The 15977-nt window shown below is 49.8% G+C and overlaps 1 protein-coding gene across 7 annotated transcripts in view; it reads left to right on the top strand.

The window, feature by feature from the left end:
* The first annotated feature begins 43 nt into the window (after positions 1-43).
* The window catches only part of myo7ab (myosin VIIAb), a 22997-nt gene continuing 7063 nt past the window's right edge, over positions 44-15977 (top strand). For 2 of the 7 annotated variants that reach the window (XM_088440973.1, XM_088440974.1), the window contains exons 1-42: positions 44-204; positions 1419-1491; positions 1909-1969; positions 2897-3010; positions 3108-3260; positions 4128-4145; positions 4460-4644; positions 5175-5296; positions 5381-5523; positions 5616-5952; positions 6556-6632; positions 6702-6821; positions 6956-7101; positions 7594-7804; positions 7865-8000; positions 8068-8174; positions 8585-8626; positions 9052-9189; positions 9288-9446; positions 9517-9609; positions 9717-9811; positions 9892-9976; positions 10144-10362; positions 11076-11393; positions 11455-11664; positions 11737-11913; positions 11974-12063; positions 12134-12261; positions 12328-12454; positions 12814-12933; positions 13030-13203; positions 13289-13516; positions 13622-13792; positions 13866-13983; positions 14070-14196; positions 14264-14433; positions 14508-14698; positions 14764-14888; positions 14962-15119; positions 15226-15379; positions 15449-15604; positions 15679-15784. In XM_088440973.1, coding sequence (XP_088297099.1) covers positions 1952-1969; positions 2897-3010; positions 3108-3260; positions 4128-4145; positions 4460-4644; positions 5175-5296; positions 5381-5523; positions 5616-5952; positions 6556-6632; positions 6702-6821; positions 6956-7101; positions 7594-7804; positions 7865-8000; positions 8068-8174; positions 8585-8626; positions 9052-9189; positions 9288-9446; positions 9517-9609; positions 9717-9811; positions 9892-9976; positions 10144-10362; positions 11076-11393; positions 11455-11664; positions 11737-11913; positions 11974-12063; positions 12134-12261; positions 12328-12454; positions 12814-12933; positions 13030-13203; positions 13289-13516; positions 13622-13792; positions 13866-13983; positions 14070-14196; positions 14264-14433; positions 14508-14698; positions 14764-14888; positions 14962-15119; positions 15226-15379; positions 15449-15604; positions 15679-15784 — 5766 coding nt within the window. In that variant the 5' untranslated portion in view covers positions 44-204; positions 1419-1491; positions 1909-1951. The remainder of the gene's footprint in view (positions 205-1418; positions 1492-1908; positions 1970-2896; positions 3011-3107; positions 3261-4127; positions 4146-4459; positions 4645-5174; positions 5297-5380; positions 5524-5615; positions 5953-6555; positions 6633-6701; positions 6822-6955; positions 7102-7593; positions 7805-7864; positions 8001-8067; positions 8175-8584; positions 8627-9051; positions 9190-9287; positions 9447-9516; positions 9610-9716; positions 9812-9891; positions 9977-10143; positions 10363-11075; positions 11394-11454; positions 11665-11736; positions 11914-11973; positions 12064-12133; positions 12262-12327; positions 12455-12813; positions 12934-13029; positions 13204-13288; positions 13517-13621; positions 13793-13865; positions 13984-14069; positions 14197-14263; positions 14434-14507; positions 14699-14763; positions 14889-14961; positions 15120-15225; positions 15380-15448; positions 15605-15678; positions 15785-15977) is intronic. The other 5 variants (XM_088440976.1, XM_088440975.1, XM_088440978.1 and 2 more) reach the window with 5 other exon arrangements.

Consider the following 15977-nt stretch of genomic DNA (forward strand, 5'->3'; position numbering starts at 1 on the left):
AGAGTCTGGAGAACTCCTCGGCCGACCCGCGCAACAAAAGCCTTCAAAGACCCCCCCCGCCCGCCCACCCCTCCCCTGACGAGTATTGAAGGCGAGGCCCCGAAAGGCAGCGGGCGGGCGTCCGGCCCCCTTGGCCGTCTTCTCACCTGGGACGCTCCGTGTGGAGAAAGCGGAGGATCTCAATCAGGATCTCGGTCTTGAGAAGTAAGTGGCGGGATTTGATGGTTTTGCTCGGTGGGAGACCCTGGACGCCTCGGCGGCCCCGGCGGCCCCGGCGGCCCCGGCTTTAGGCCAAAGCCTCTTATGCTGGCCCCGGGCTCCTCGGACTTCTCTTAAAGGAGACTTCACTGCCTCCGCCATCCCATCAAGAATGTTCGCTTCGACTTCAATTTTTTTCTGCTCCATGAACTATCCAAAGTGATCTTTAAAATGTCTCTTATGTCCTCCGCCTGCACCCGCCCGCACAAGAAAGCCGACCAACGATTGGCTGCCGCGCGTCACCTAGACTCGCGCGATTGGTCGGCATTCTTTCACTCCTAATGTACACATTTCCCATACAAATGACTAAATGGATGTTGCTATCGATACTCAATATATCCTTGGCCGGTACTCAACTATTTAGTACCTAAAACTAGGTACTTTGGTGCTTGAGTGGCTCAAGTACAGTAATTTTTTACTTGACTACTTATTACCAAAAATTCATTTACTCGAATTCTTTATGACCCATACAATCGATTAATTTATCACCTAAGGTAATCAACCACTTTAGTACATTTAGTAATCAATTACTATTGTGTTTATTAAAAAGGGTTAGTACTAAATGAATGAAATACTAAAGAAACCAATTTGGTATTTTAAGTACTAAAGTAATCACTTACTTGATAGTTAAAATCACTTTTGGGCCTAAATTGGATTATAAAACTACATTTTTCTCACGCTTTGGACACAGTTTATAACGCAGTGCGGCGTAGCTGCAGTTTTTGGTTTACCAGCCACCAGGGGGCAATCTTCCTGTAAACAAAGCAAGACAGAAGTCGCTATCGAAATACAGTATTGATTTTGAATTTGAACTCCTATTTTACTTGCCACCAGGAAGCACTCTCCACTCGTAAATACTATCAGTCATGTTACTGTTGCGTTTGGTGCAGTAGTCTAACAATCCGAGCGTGACTGGGTTTTGTTGAAAATATGCTTAAGGGAAACAAAACTATTTAGTCAACTTCAATTAGGCATAGGTAAGGTGCATTGTTGATTTTTGAAAATAATAAAGGATTTCAAGTGTGCCATACGCTCTGAAAAATACCATCCTCCAAATAATGGCTCACACAGTTCATTTGTTATTAAATGCTGTAAAAAAAAAAAAAATAGGTCAGCTAACAAATATGTGGTGTTTTTTTTTGTTTTGTTTTTTTTTGCAGACGTTAACGGACAACAATGGGAGGCCTTAAAGCGTCTCGCTAGACATCAAAGCTTGCGAGGGCTTCCTGCCATGTGAGTGGCCTGGCTTTTTAGCATGTGTTGCTAACGCATTAGCACTGTAGCGACAAACACACAAAAGGTCAGGGCTTACATAAACCTATGCATTACTGAACCTCTTCTTTATCTGTAAATAATAACCCGTGCTAAGGGAGGAATATGGAATATATGTTGTATGGAATATTTTTCTACTGTATGTGGAAGCAAATGATTGAGCAGTTAAACATACTGTACTCATGAGTGTTCCTTAAACTATGCTTGTGGCTTAAGTAGCAGGATAAGCTCCAGGAATCCCATAAGCACGTGGTGGCACAAACACACGCACACGCGCGCACACACCGCAAACACCCCCCACTTCTTCCTCTGCGGTCCAGTCCTTTTGAAAATTGCCATATTCCAAGTCATCAATATTCATGGACGCCGGCTTTGCAGGGTCCACTCATGTGACGTCCAGGAGGCCAGCCCACGCTGAACCATGGTCATTCTGCAGCAGGTATGCTATTTGATTCAAGGAAGCTAGCAGGACCTGGGGGATTTCCTATTGTTTGATTAAGGGGGGGGGGGGGGGAAATGTCTCGCCCAGACTGTTGCCCACTTTGCATTACTCACTCTCAAAACAGTTGGCTTAGAAAATACCCTAAGGATGCAAAGCTACCCTTAATAAACGTAAAACGTCTCGCAGTGACTACAATAAAGTATACCTAAAATCTTTTTTAACATTAACATGAGAACAATCATCTATATGAATCAACTTTAAATGAATCTTTCCTTTTTTTTAAGGTCTACACAGGTTACAGGTTAGTCTGAAATGGAAAAAAAAAAATGTTCATCAAAGAACGTGAAATAAAAATATGTCGTTGCTATGAATGCTGTGGAACTATAACCCATTAAACATTTTGACCAATGTTTTTTTTTTTTTTAATAACATTAATAATGCCCTTGATTTAGTATGACTTTAGTATGGGCTTTTGGTTTGAAATTTGTGTATCACAAATATCCGTATAAAACTTAACAAAATGAAGTCAGTAGATCACAAATGTAGCAATGTATTCCTTCATGTTTCAATTCATTAGCTGCCAGTTTGAAAACTGCATTATTTATCTTTTTTTTCACGCCTGCTGGAAATTTGCATCACCAATGGCAATGCGCGTACTTCTAAAACTTGGCAAAACAAAGCTCTTCTAATTCTTTTGCTCATTTCATTCGATTTGCCGACATGCAAAAACCTCCTTCAAATCTCACATATGTACAACCGGAAGCGCTTTCAAAAACAAAGCCATATTTGTGCTACCTGCCAGCGATGACATCCAAGTGAGTCAGACGCCGCAACAAAGGAAATGTTTTTCCCAAAGTCCTTTCGCCCGCCCGTCGCCATCCATTTGCATTGCTTTTCAAGAGTTTTGCGCTTTCTACCTCACAGGGCGACTATGTGTGGCTGGACCTCAAAACGGGCCGGGAGTTTGACGTTCCCGTGGGGGCGCTGGTCAAACTGTGCGACTCGGGCCAGATACAAGTACTGGACGACGAGGGCCGGGTCAGTACTTGCACAATGTGCGCGCATATAAGCCATGCCTTTTCACAAAAGCTAATTAGACCGACAGACAGACATTTTTTGTATTCCCTTTTTGTAGGAACACTGGATTTCACCCCAGAATGCCACACACATCAAGCCCATGCACCCCACCTCCATCCAGGGGGTGGAGGACATGATCCGATTGGGGGACCTCAACGAAGCCGGCATCCTGCGCAACCTGCTGATTCGCTACAACGAGCGAGTCATCTATGTAAGTAACAAGCGAGCGTCCCAAAAAGCTTCCTAGCCGCCGGCCTTCATTCAAACACAGCCGGGAGCCTGACTATCAAGCTGTTGCTCGGGTTAAGCCCTTTACTCGCGTCCGCCGTGCCGGGCCGCAGGTAGAGTTAGCAACCGCGCAGTCTGATGCGCTGCGTGTTGTGTGTTTGGAAAAGAAAAGAACTTTTTCTCACTTTTTTTTTTCGTAAATACAGCGGACCCCCGACATACGACATCAATCCGTTCCGAAGTTGGGCTGGGCCATAGAAACCTATACTAATTAGCTAATGCGCGCAAACCCCCCTGTAAAATGATCTAAATTTTATATATATATATTTTATATATGTATATATATATATATATATATATATATATATATATATATATATATATATATATATATATATATATATATATATATATATATATACATATTAAAAATGAGTAACCAAATCGTATATTAAGTACTGTTTATAATATACGCATATATAATGAAATAACACCATAAACAAAAAATATGTCAATGGGAAATGAAATGTTATTGACATTTGGACTGATGTGACTGAAGCTAGGTAGCCTAGCCTAGCCTTCTCTGTATAAAAAAAACACACCGTAACCCGGGGGTCCACTGTTTTTTGATCAAAATGTTGTACACGACGATCCGGCGCTCACTCGCTGTTCGTTTTCCCCGTGGCAAATGCGAGGCGTTTATGGAGAGACGCCTCTCATTCATTTTCAATTCATGACATCGAGCGAAGAGCAAAGCATATCTTCAGATGGCATGTGTGGTTTAAGCTAACTAACGACGCCATATCCTTTGTGTGACGTGTCTCTCGGTTGTTGTTCTCTCCCCACGTAGACAAACTGCGGCGGAAGGGTGAGTGTGACGCTAAGGCGCCTTTTTCGCCGCCCGGTTTGGCTTCCCGCTAACGCCTGGGTCATCTGAACGCAAAGCACATTTTGATTCGCCTGCGCTGTAGACCAATAACATCGAGGGCTTTGCAACTGACTAGTTGTCGGCGCTTGAGAAAAATTGTAGGTGGTAGACATGGCTAGCTGCTGGAACGGGCTCCCGTAACGGAGCAAAGATGGACTCGGCGCGTGGAAACGTGCGGGCGGATTCGGCCCCCGCCGCCGTCGATTCTTTTGGCCTTGTCGGAATGACGAAAGGAAGCGTTGTTCCCCCGGCAGACGTACACGGGGTCCATCCTGGTGGCCGTCAACCCCTACCAACTGCTGCCCATTTACACGCCCGACCAGATCCGCCTGTACACCAACAAGAAGATCGGCGAGATGCCGCCGCACATTTTCGCCATCGCCGACAACTGCTACTTCAACATGCAGCGCAACAACAAGGACCAGTGCTGCATCATCAGGTGCCACGCCTTTCGCCTCTCTCGTGCGTGCCGCTTGAACTTTACAAAGAAAGAAACATTTTTCTTTGCTAATCGTTGGCTCCATTTGAGGAACGTTTTTTTTTTTGAATTTCCGAGACTGTTTTTTGGCATCTTATTATGCCATCCAATGTTTCTGTTGCCTTTTACTCCGTACGAGTTTAAAATGTCCGACTGCATCTGAATGCACCATCCGTCTGGTCCCCGGTGTAGCTACAAGACTTCGTGGTGGAATGCAACATGTCGCCCAGAGAAAAACTTCAAAATAAAAGCCTGATAAGGCGATTGCATTGACATCCGCGTATCACTTTGCGTGCTTATTTTGAAGTCGGCCCATGTAGCGCGTTGGTGACATGTTCCCTTATGTTTTTACGCCGCACGGCTCTGTTTCCGTGAATCCGTCGCCGGAACATTTTTGCCGTTTTTCAATGTTGTCGTGTAAATTTATCAAAATGAAAAGACAAGTGGACAGAAGAGCGTAAGCGCAGCTACGGCCTGATCTTTTCTGGCAGCGGCGAGTCCGGAGCCGGCAAGACGGAGAGCACCAAGTTGATTCTTCAGTTCCTGGCGGCCATCAGCGGTCAGCACTCCTGGATCGAGCAGCAAGTCCTGGAAGCCACGCCCATCCTCGAAGGTAAGAAAGAAGAAGTTATTATATTTAGCCCAATGAAGACTTCAATGTTGTATTTTTTTTTTTTTTTCTCATTGGGGCCTTTAGCCTTCGGTAACGCCAAGACCATCCGCAACGACAACTCCAGCCGTTTCGGGAAGTACATCGACATCCACTTCAACAAGCGAGGGGCTATCGAAGGTGCCAAGATAGAACAGTACCTGTTGGAGAAGTCCCGCGTGTGTCGGCAGGTGAAGAAAACTTTGAAACTTACGAAGCATCTCTCCTCGAAAAAGTCACCGATTAGAATTTTGCGTAAGTCCGGTCTGTACGGGGTGTGCAGGCGCCGGATGAGAGGAACTACCACATTTTCTACTGCATGTTGAAAGGCATGCTCCCGGAGATGAAGGCCAAGCTGGGCCTGGGTCTGGCTACGGACTACTGCTACCTCACCATGGTGGGTCTTGGTCACGTTCCGGCACAGAATGTCCAAATGTACGCAATCAACCGAAACGATGCCCGGCAGGGTCACTGTACCGAGTGCGACGGTCGCGACGACCTGAGCGACTACTCCAGCATCTTGGCCGCAATGAAGGTGCTCATGTTCACCGAGACGGAGACCTGGGAGATCTCCAAACTGCTGGCGGCCATCTTGCACATGGGCAACCTGAGATTTGAGGGCAAGTTCAGATTTTGAAACTTTGTGTCAGGTTCAGGCGGCATCGAACATTTCATAAACCGCAAACCAGAAGGAAGACGACAAACTTTTACTCGTGACACAAATGTCCACCTTTACAGACCTTCTACTGTTCTGGTCACACTTTCTGCCCCTCTTTTTTTGATGAGGCTTGGCCCTAGTTACAAAAGCGATTGCTTCCCCGAAATGTGAGGGGAGGTATGGAAGCAAGGTAACAATCGGTTTCTGATAATGAGGATGCAGGTGAAAGTCCATGCGCTATCAGTCCATGTAATCACTGCTATCTTCTTTCCCAGGAACATGTGCTCTTCCATCCTGTGATTTGGTCATTAGGTCACCATGCCTGTGATTCATTGCAGCCGCAGGAGACATGACAACTCCTACAGAAACTATCCATGTCTACCAATATACATGCTGCAGAAAGAAATATGGGATAACCTATATACATATATTCTGTGGAGGGGGGCATTGTGCGATGGCGGGGGTGTAGGGAAACGGGCTTTGCTTTGGCGCCGTGAAGTGTAGACTGGAGGGCTCGCAAAGACAAATAGAATAAAGACGCCGTCCTGTCTCCCGTTTCCATCAGCTCGTACCTACGACAACTTGGACGCCTGCGTGGTGGTCAGATCACCTGACTTGGTCACAGCGGCTTCCCTCATGGAGGTGGGTCATTCCCCGGCCGAAAGGGCCGCAAAGTTCTCCTGAGGAAGCGCTTTTGAATCTTACCTGCAGGTGGAGCCCAAGGACGTCATGGTGTGTTTGACCACTCGGACCCTCATCACACGCGGCGAAAGCGTGGCTACGCCTCTCAGTGTAGAACAAGGCCTGGATGTGCGGGACGCCTTTGTCAAGGTTCGCATCCGGGAAACACGCGTGCGCTTTTCTCCTACGATCATTTGAAACAAAATGTGCTTAGCTATGGGAAATATGAACTCAATGGAAAGAGCACAGCACTGTTGCTCCATTTTATTTTTTTTTTCATGTAGGGTATTTATGGCAGATTGTTTGTGTGGATTGTGGACAAAATCAACGCCGCTATATACAGACCGCCATCCTGCGACGACAATATCATCATGCGGCGCTCCATCGGCTTGCTTGACATCTTTGGATTTGAGAACTTTATCGTAAACAGGTTGGCTTAACCTCACGCACACGTTCACATGTTAAGCTCCTTTCTAGACTGACCTTTTCCACTAGTCGACTGCGAGTACGGTCTCGGAGGATCCAGACCATGACAGAATTTTTCCGGGGTTGAAATTATGACCAGGACCCGTCCCAATTTTTGGCAGAAAAAAAAAAGAATGATGAATGGCCGATAAATTTGAAAAGTATATCAAGATGTAATTCCTTGTCTTTAAAGACGTTCCATCCAATGTACATTACTTAGAGTATTTTTTTTTTTATAATGGGCCGTCTGTTTAATCAGGTAGACTTCTAATATGACTCGAATCAAGACCAAGAACAGAGGAACATACAGTAGACCGCGACCGTCGAGACTTTGTGGGTTTCAAACCAAGGCCTGACATTTGGACCACTAAATCAAGTCCAAGACATTGCGGACTCTGACCAAACTGCGACCAAATCCAAAGGGCCAAGACCGGTCCGTGACTACTTTGTGTGTTAGTTTCGAGCAGCTCTGCATCAACTTCGCCAACGAGAACTTGCAGCAGTTCTTCGTGCGTCACGTCTTCAAGCTGGAGCAGGAAGAGTACAACCTGGAGGACATCAGCTGGCAGCACATCGAGTTCACCGACAACCAGGACGCCCTGGACATGATCGCCAACAAGCCCATGAACATCATCTCGCTCATCGACGAGGAGAGCAAGTTCCCCAAGGTAGCGCCGTTCCGCAGGGAAGAAAAGGGATCCGAGCGCCACCTCTTGCTTTTGTGCCAGGGAACGGACGCCACCATGTTATACAAGCTCAACTCGCAGCACAAGCTCAATTCCAACTACATCCCGCCCAAGAACAGCTACCAGAGCCAGTTTGGCATCCAGCACTTTGCCGGCGTGGTGCACTACGAGACCACAGGTCGCTGACCCGCTCGCTCTTTTGTGCTCGCTTTCCTTGACGTGGTGCCTTTTTGCCCGCCTCGAAGGCTTCCTGGAGAAAAACCGCGACAGCCTCCACACGGACATCATCCAGCTGGTCCACTCGTCCAAAAACAAGTTCATCAAGCAGATCTTTCAGGCCGACGTGGCTATGGTGAGAAGAAAAGCCCTGGGGCTGGCCGCGTTTCTTACTACCCCCTACCCCTTGCTATCAAGTCGCCCAAGGCAACTGTAAAGCCCCCAAGGTACTCTCGTTAATTCATCAAAGTAGTCGGAAATTATCGTAAACTTTCCACACGTCGCAAGTTGAAATCAGATATTTGTTAATACGCGAAAATTGGGGCGGAGCAAAAAATTAAAAGGCCGCCATGAATCCAATGAAAAGGTGTGCAGGTTAAAAAGCAATCCCCCAAAAGTTGCACAAGGCAACCTATGGCGTTACGCCAATGGTTGTGGAAAAAGGCATCTGGGTCCTGAGCCGGAGCGGATCATTTTTGATTCCCCGCGTCTTGCCGCCAATCCCTTCCTCCGTCAACGTGCCGTCTCTTCGTTCTTTGCCGTCAGTTCCTGTGCGGCTATCAGCAGCCCAGCACGCCTGCGCCCAAGGTAACCTCGGCTCGGATCTGTGTTCAAGTCACCCGCAGAGTAGCGCCCCCTTTTCTTTCTTTCTTTCTTTCTTTCTTGGGTCGGTCCTTTTGTTGACCCATAACTGGGTTCTTTTTGCCCCAACTAGTTTTAGAGCGTACCCCCAGGGATACGTGTGACCCCGTTTGAGAACCACTATACTTGTACTCCATGTGTTGTGAGTCACATTGTGTTTCCACAGTGCGTGTGTTTGTCCTCGTATTGTGATAACTGAAATTCTAGTCAAATGAATCACGCAAGGATTTCAATTTCAACGTCAGAAATCCACATACACGTCCCTTGAGCTTAACACATTCAATGCCAACCCATTGAAAAAGGATGTGTATAGCCGTCAATGGTGTCGATTGGGCGAACCTCCGGAAGTCTATATTTTTTTTTTTTCACAGGGTGTGGAGACCAGGAAGCGGTCGCCGACGCTGAGCAGCCAGTTCAAGCGTTCGCTGGAGATGCTGATGCGCACGCTCAGCGTCTGTCAGCCCTTCTTCGTCCGCTGCATCAAACCCAACGAGCTCAAGAAACCCATGGCGAGTTGCGCGAGTCTTCATCCGCCTAAAAAAAAAAAAAAAAGATTGGCTTTTGCCATCGGTTGAGCTCTGTTTTGACTTCCTGACGTCTCTTTCAGCTGTTCGACAGAGAGCTCTGCATCCGTCAGCTGCGCTACTCGGGCATGATGGAGACCATCCGGATCAGGCGGGCCGGCTATCCCATTCGATATTCCTTTGCCGAGTTTGTGGAACGCTACCGAGTCCTCGTGCCCGGCGTCAAACCCGCGCACGTGCAGGTGAATCGCCGTTGTCACGTCAACGCAGATTTTTGGAAGCCATTAAGCGCTCTATTGTTTTTCCGTCTAGGTGGACCTGAGAGGAACTTGCCAGCAGATAGTCCTGGCCACATTAGGAAGATATGGAGACTGGCAGATTGGAAAAACCAAGATTTTCCTCAAGGTATTAGCCTCAATGCCAGATTTTTACTAAATGAACACAAAAAAAAACCCTGACAAATTTCCTCATGTCATAAAAGCGTCAAAAAATACTTGATCGTTTCCCATAAGGATCACCACGACATGCAGCTGGAGATCGAGCGGGACAAGGGCATCACCGACAAGGTCATCCTCATCCAAAAGGCGGTGCGCGGACTCAAGCAGAGGTCGGGGATATTCTCGCAATTCTCCTCTTTTTATTCCACGGCAGCATTCCAATCTTTTTTTTTTTTTTTCCCCTAACCAGGACCAACTTCCTCCGACTGAGAAGCTCCGTGACCGTCATCCAGAAAATGTGGCGCGGTTATCGCTGCAGGAAGAACTACAGAATCGTAAGTGACCTCCGCCACCCAAAAATGATGATCGGGGGTACTTGGCTGGGAAAAAAAGGTAATTCACGAAGGGTACATCATTGAAAAAAGGTGACGGAACATTTATGTAGACGGTCATTCAAGCAATCGGCGCTAACGAGGAGTTTGTCCTGCCGCCCTCCCTCCAGATGCGTCGCGGGTTCCTGCGCCTGCAAGCCGTCTACCGGGCCAGGAAGTACCACAGGAGCTACCGCGCCACTCGGCGGTGCGTGGCTCTCATCCAGGCCCGCTGCAGGGGCTTCCTGGTCCGCCAGAGCTTCTGGCGCCGTCTCCGCGCCGTCCTGACCATCCAGGCCTACACCAGGGGCATGATAGCCAGACGCCTGGGCCAGAGGCTCAGGGCGGAGGTAAAAACTCATTATTACGTTTACTACTGCTATTTGTGTCACGTTAGCGTGCCGCAAAGACCCGCTCAGTACTGCTGAAGGAGGGGACCTTAGCTCCTAAAAGCCATACAGTACCTTACATCTAGTGACTTTATGACAGAAACATTTGACGGATTGTGAGGCTAACTTGTGACCACATTTCATGAGATCAAGGACACCATTTTGTTCAAGAAGACCACTCGCCAGCCCTCCAACTACACTTAGAGGGAAATTAATTTGTTTTTAATAAACTCATTCGCTGCCAGCCCGGTTCAAATGGATCTTTGACTTCTACAGCTATGAGTGGAGGCCAGGAAAATGGATCTTTGACACCTTTTGCCATCATGAGTTAAACAGAATCCTTTTTTTTTTGGGGTGGGGGACATTTTGATGTCAATGGACTGCAAACGTGAATGTACTATTGTGTTTTTTTCCCAATGCCTTTCTTCTCAGAGCCTTATCTTAAACCTTTTTACATCAAAATGTTGTATGTCAGCCACATGTGTGTGCCTCCTGGTTTCTTTCCTGTTGTGACAGCAAAGCTTGAATAAATACTGTGCACTTTTTTCACCGAGCTCTAAATGTCAGTTCATTACGCAGCAGCTTATGGGATAGCCCGCCCGTTTCCCAAGTCCTACACGCCAAGGAAGTAGCGCTTGCTCGTATTGAGACCGGTTTCAACCCTCGCCGTACAGCTGCAGCATCGCCAGGAGGCCGAACGCCAGCGTCTGGCCGAGGAGGAGCATCTCCGCAACCAGATGACGGCCAGGCGGGCCAAGGCCGAGGCGGACCGCAAGCACCAGGAGCGCCTGGACCGGCTGGCCCAGCGGCAGGAGGAGCGTGAGCGCGAGGAGCGGGAAGAGGCGCGCAGGAAGAAGGAGCTGCTGGAGCAGATGGAGAGGGAGCGCGAGCAGCCCGTGGACCACTCGGACATGGTGGACCGCATGTTCGGATTCCTGGGCAACCCCGGGCCGCCGTGCAACCAGGACGGACAGGCCCCCGCCGGCTTCGAGGTACCATAAAAGTCCCGCGTCTCCCCTCCTTTTGGGAAATCGCTTTTTGCGTCCCGCTCAGGACTTGGTGAACGCTCCCCGCGGCGAAGAGGCCGAGGCGGAGGTGGTGAACCAAGCCCTGCCGTTACCCGACGAGGAAGACGAGGATCTGTCCGAGTACAAGTTCTCAAAGTTCGCCGCCACCTACTTCCAAGGCGTGTCCACTCACACCTACGTCAGACGAGCGCTCAAGCAGCCGCTGCTTTTTCACGAGGACGAAGGAGACCAGCTGGTGCGAGCGACGTAGCGCGCCGAACCAAAACAAGCCAACTTTTCCGCTGACCCGTCCTGTTGCGTCCGCCAGGCGGCGTTGGCCGTGTGGATCACGGTGCTGCGCTTCATGGGCGACCTGCCCGAGCCCAAATGCCAGCTGGTCCTCAACGACGGCAGCGAAAAGATCCCCGTCATGACCAAGATCTACGAAACCCTCGGCAAGAGGACCTACAAGAGGGAGCTGCAGGAGCTGCAGTTGGACGCGGAGGTGAGGGACACGTCCGGGGTGCAGCCGCCGTTCGTCACACGCATCGTTCTTCGTCCACAGAACAGCGCCGTAGAAAGCCAAAAGAGGAACAGTGTCCGCCACAAACTCGTGTCTCTCACCCTGAAGAGGAAGTCCAAGATCACAGAAGAGGTGCGGACACTTCACGATCGCGTCGCCCGGCCGCAGATGCTCATCGACTGTCCGTCCGTTACCCTCACAGGTGACCCGGCGGTTAACCGAGGGAGACTACGGCCTCCAGGGGAACAGCATGCTGGAGGACCGACCCACCTCCAACTTGGAGAAACTGCACTTCATCATCGGAAATGGCATCCTGAGGCCCGCCCTCAGGTGATGGATCTCCTCTCGGCCGCCCCGCATGCACAACGGTTCCCGCTGGAATTTGTCCCTCTCTAGGGATGAGATCTACTGTCAGATCTGCAAGCAACTCTCTCAAAATCCGTCCAAAAGCAGCCACGCCCGTGGATGGATCCTCCTGTCCCTCTGCGTGGGCTGCTTCGCGCCCTCTGAGAAGTTTGTCAAGGTAAAACATGAGAACAACAACTCAAAAGATTTTGGATTTGGGGAAAACTGTGAATTCCTGTAATGAGAGAAATGGAAACACGCCTGTGGTGAACTTTTGGACAATTTTGAAAAATGAGAAAGTCGTAGCACATAGGTTTGGGACTCCAGTCCTGGAGGGTCGGTATCCTGCACGTTTTCCGCGAATAAAAGACTTGGCTCATCGGCAAGCTCTGCGGCAGCTTGAAAATGATCCTCATCGTTTGAATCAGGCGCGTTTGAAAGTGAGGATACCGGCCCTCCAGGACTGGACTTTGATCGCAAAGAGTGTAAAAAAAACGTGTGTGCGAAGACCACAACCTTCTCTTTGCCCGCGGTCAGTATTTGCGGACATTCCTGGTCAACGGCCCACCCGGTTACGCTCCATATTGCGAGGAAAGACTGCGGAGGACGTTTGTCAACCGCACACGCACGCAGCCGCCATCTTGGCTGGAGTTACAGGTCAGCAAAGTCCTCAACTGAGCCGGCCAAGCCCGAAACGCATATCCACATTTGCTCATGTTTTGTTTTCTTTCTGTATATTTCTTCACGCTGCAGGCTACAAAATCAAAGAAACCCATCATGCTGCCGGTCACGTTTATGGACGGAACCACCAAGACCCTCCTGGCGGACTCGGCCACCACAGCCAGCGAGCTTTGCAACGCCCTCGCGGACAAGATCAACCTCACGGATCGCTTCGGGTTCTCCTTGTACATCGCTCTCTTCGACAAGGTGCGCGACTTACTTTGGCGAGGCCGAGACAACGGAAGTCCTCGGAGATCCGTACTAAAAGCAGCCGGCGCATCTGTGGTGTCAGGTGTCATCGCTGGGCAGCAGCAGCGACCACGTCATGGACGCCGTATCCCAGTGCGAGCAGTACGCCAAAGAACAGGGCGCCCAAGAGCGCAACGCCCCCTGGAGGCTGTTCTTCAGGAAGGAGATCTTCACCCCCTGGCACGACCCCGCCGACGACTACGTGGCCACCAATCTCATTTATCAGCAGATCGTGCGAGGGGTGAAGTTTGGAGAGTACCGTTGCGAGAGGGTGAGCTGCTCGCAACATCTCGCGCTCGCTTCAGAGGTCGTCTCGGTACCGTATTCCTTACTTGAGGCGGAAATCCTTGTTTCTCACTCGGGTTCGGACCATAAGGAGGAGGACCTAGCCGAGCTGGCCTCCCAGCAGTATTACGTGGATTACGGCATAGACATCCTCCAGGATCGCCTCCTCAGTCTCATCCCCTCCTACATCCCCGACAGAGAGATCACGTCCACCAAGACCGCCGAGAAGTGGGCTCAGCTCATCGTCACCGCCCACAAGAAGGTAACCCCGGGAACGCCGAGCCGAGATTCCTTTAGTTTCGCTCTTTGCTCGTAACCGCCAACGCTCCTTTCAGGGTCTGTACAGTAAGAGGAGGCCCAACACGCAGAAGGTGAAGGAGGACGTGGTGTCTTTCGCTCGACTCAAGTGGCCTTTGTTGTTCTCACGCTTCTACGAGGCCTTCAAATTCTCTGGTCCGTCTCTCCAAAAGTGCCAAGAGCTGGCGTGCCCGCCCTCCACGCTGAGGATGTTTCCTCACGCTAAGTTTTTGACTTCGCAGGGCCGAGTCTGCCGAAGAACGATGTCATCGTTGCCGTCAACTGGACCGGCGTTTACTTTGTCGACGAGCAGGAGCAGGTCCTCCTGGAGCTTTCCTTTCCAGAAATCATTGCCGTCTCCAGTAGCAGGTATCCATGCAAGAAATCTATCCTAAGTCTTCTTCTGTTGAGGTTTACGTTGCGTAAAACTTTGCAGAGGAGGAAAACTGCAAGGCCAGAGTTTCACCTTGGCCACTATCAAAGGAGATGAGTACACGTTCACATCCAATAACGCGGAGGACATCAGGGACCTAGTTGTAGCCTTCCTGGAAGGTCTGAGGAAACGGTCCAAGTTTGTGGTAGGACTACTGGACTGTCCCAACCCCGGTGAGGCACCGCGCATTGACATCCTCCAACCCGTTCCCGTTGACCGCCCGCCGCCTGTGTCTTTAATCCCCTAGCAGGTGCAGAGTCCACCTTCCTGAGTTTCTCCAAAGGCGATCTCATCGTTCTGGACGAACACGACGGGGAGCATGTGATGAACTCCGGCTGGGCTCACGGGATCAACGACAGGACCAAACAACAAGGAGACTTTCCGGCCGACTGCGTCTACGTTCTGCCCGCCGTCACCAGACCTCCGTACGACATCGTGGTGAGTGATTCCCCTCGGGTCCAGTCCGTGACCTCCCTATTTCAAACCTGACACGTACGTCATAGGCGCTGGTGACCATGACTCCGGATCAGCGTCGGGAATCTGTCACCTTGTCCCAGATGAGCCTCGTCGAAAGCGAGGATAAGAGCAAAGCCTACACGTTGGAGGAGTTCTCCTACGATTACTTCAGGTTCCTTGCCGTGCATCGTTCACGTTCCCAGGTAAGAGTTTGAAGAAATCATGGTCGTGCGTGATGCCTCCAGGCCTCCTCCCAAGAGCACCCTGAGCAGGGTGATGATTTCCAAGACTCGAGGGAAGGAGCGCCTGTGGAGCTGCAGTCGGGAGCCTCTCAAGCAACCTCTCCTCAAGAAGGTCATAGCCCACGAGGAGCTGTCCCAGGAGGCCTGCCTGGCCTTCATGGATATCCTTTCATGGTCACCGGACCGTCTTGACGCCGGCACTAGAGCAGAATGAGCCTCTGCCTCTTTACCTCCGGTTGACGTTTGCATCCTTGACCGTGGCCGCACCCGTGATGAAGTACATGGGCGACTACCCGTCCAAACGGGCGCGTTCCGTCAACGAGTTCACCGATCAGATCTTCGAGGGAGCGCTGAAGGCCGAGCCGCTCAAAGATGAGATCTTTTGCCAGATTGTCAAGCAGCTCACCGACAATCACGTCAAGTAAATTGGGCCAACGGGCGAGCGCCGTCGCTTCTATGGACGCAACATCACCTTCGGGTGTCTTCTCAGATACAGTGAGGAGAAGGGCTGGGAGCTGCTGTGGCTCTGCACGGGCCTCTTTCCTCCCAGCAACATCCTGCTGCCTCATATCCAGAAGTTCCTCCAGGCCAAGAAGCACTACCCCCTTGCTCCGGACTGCATGCAACGTTTGCAGAAAGCCTTACGGTAAGATCCTCGCTCGTGCAACTTCCCATCTGCTCCAGTGGATCTCACCGCTCGGTCTTGTCATTTTGCGCAAGTAACGGGTCAAGGAAATACCCTCCTCACCTGGTTGAAGTGGAAGCCATCCAGCACAAAACCACACAGATCTTCCACAAAGTTTATTTCCCGGATGACTCTGACGAGGTGAGATTCTAAAGATTTGATCGAGTAATCTCCCATAGAACTGCGCATTATTTATTATCTTCCTTATTTCTATGATATGTTCATTAGACATGTAAAATTGTTCTTAAAATCACTTACAGAAAATGCTACAATATTCCACGAGAAAACATAAGAGTGGAGCTGCCTGTTAGTTACTATGAGGTTAATGACTTCC

This window comes from Hippichthys cyanospilos, chromosome 18 (assembly GCF_059441005.1).
Source record: "Hippichthys cyanospilos isolate Australia breed blue-spotted pipefish chromosome 18, RoL_Hcya_1.0, whole genome shotgun sequence".
Lineage (NCBI taxonomy): Eukaryota > Metazoa > Chordata > Actinopteri > Syngnathiformes > Syngnathidae > Hippichthys > Hippichthys cyanospilos.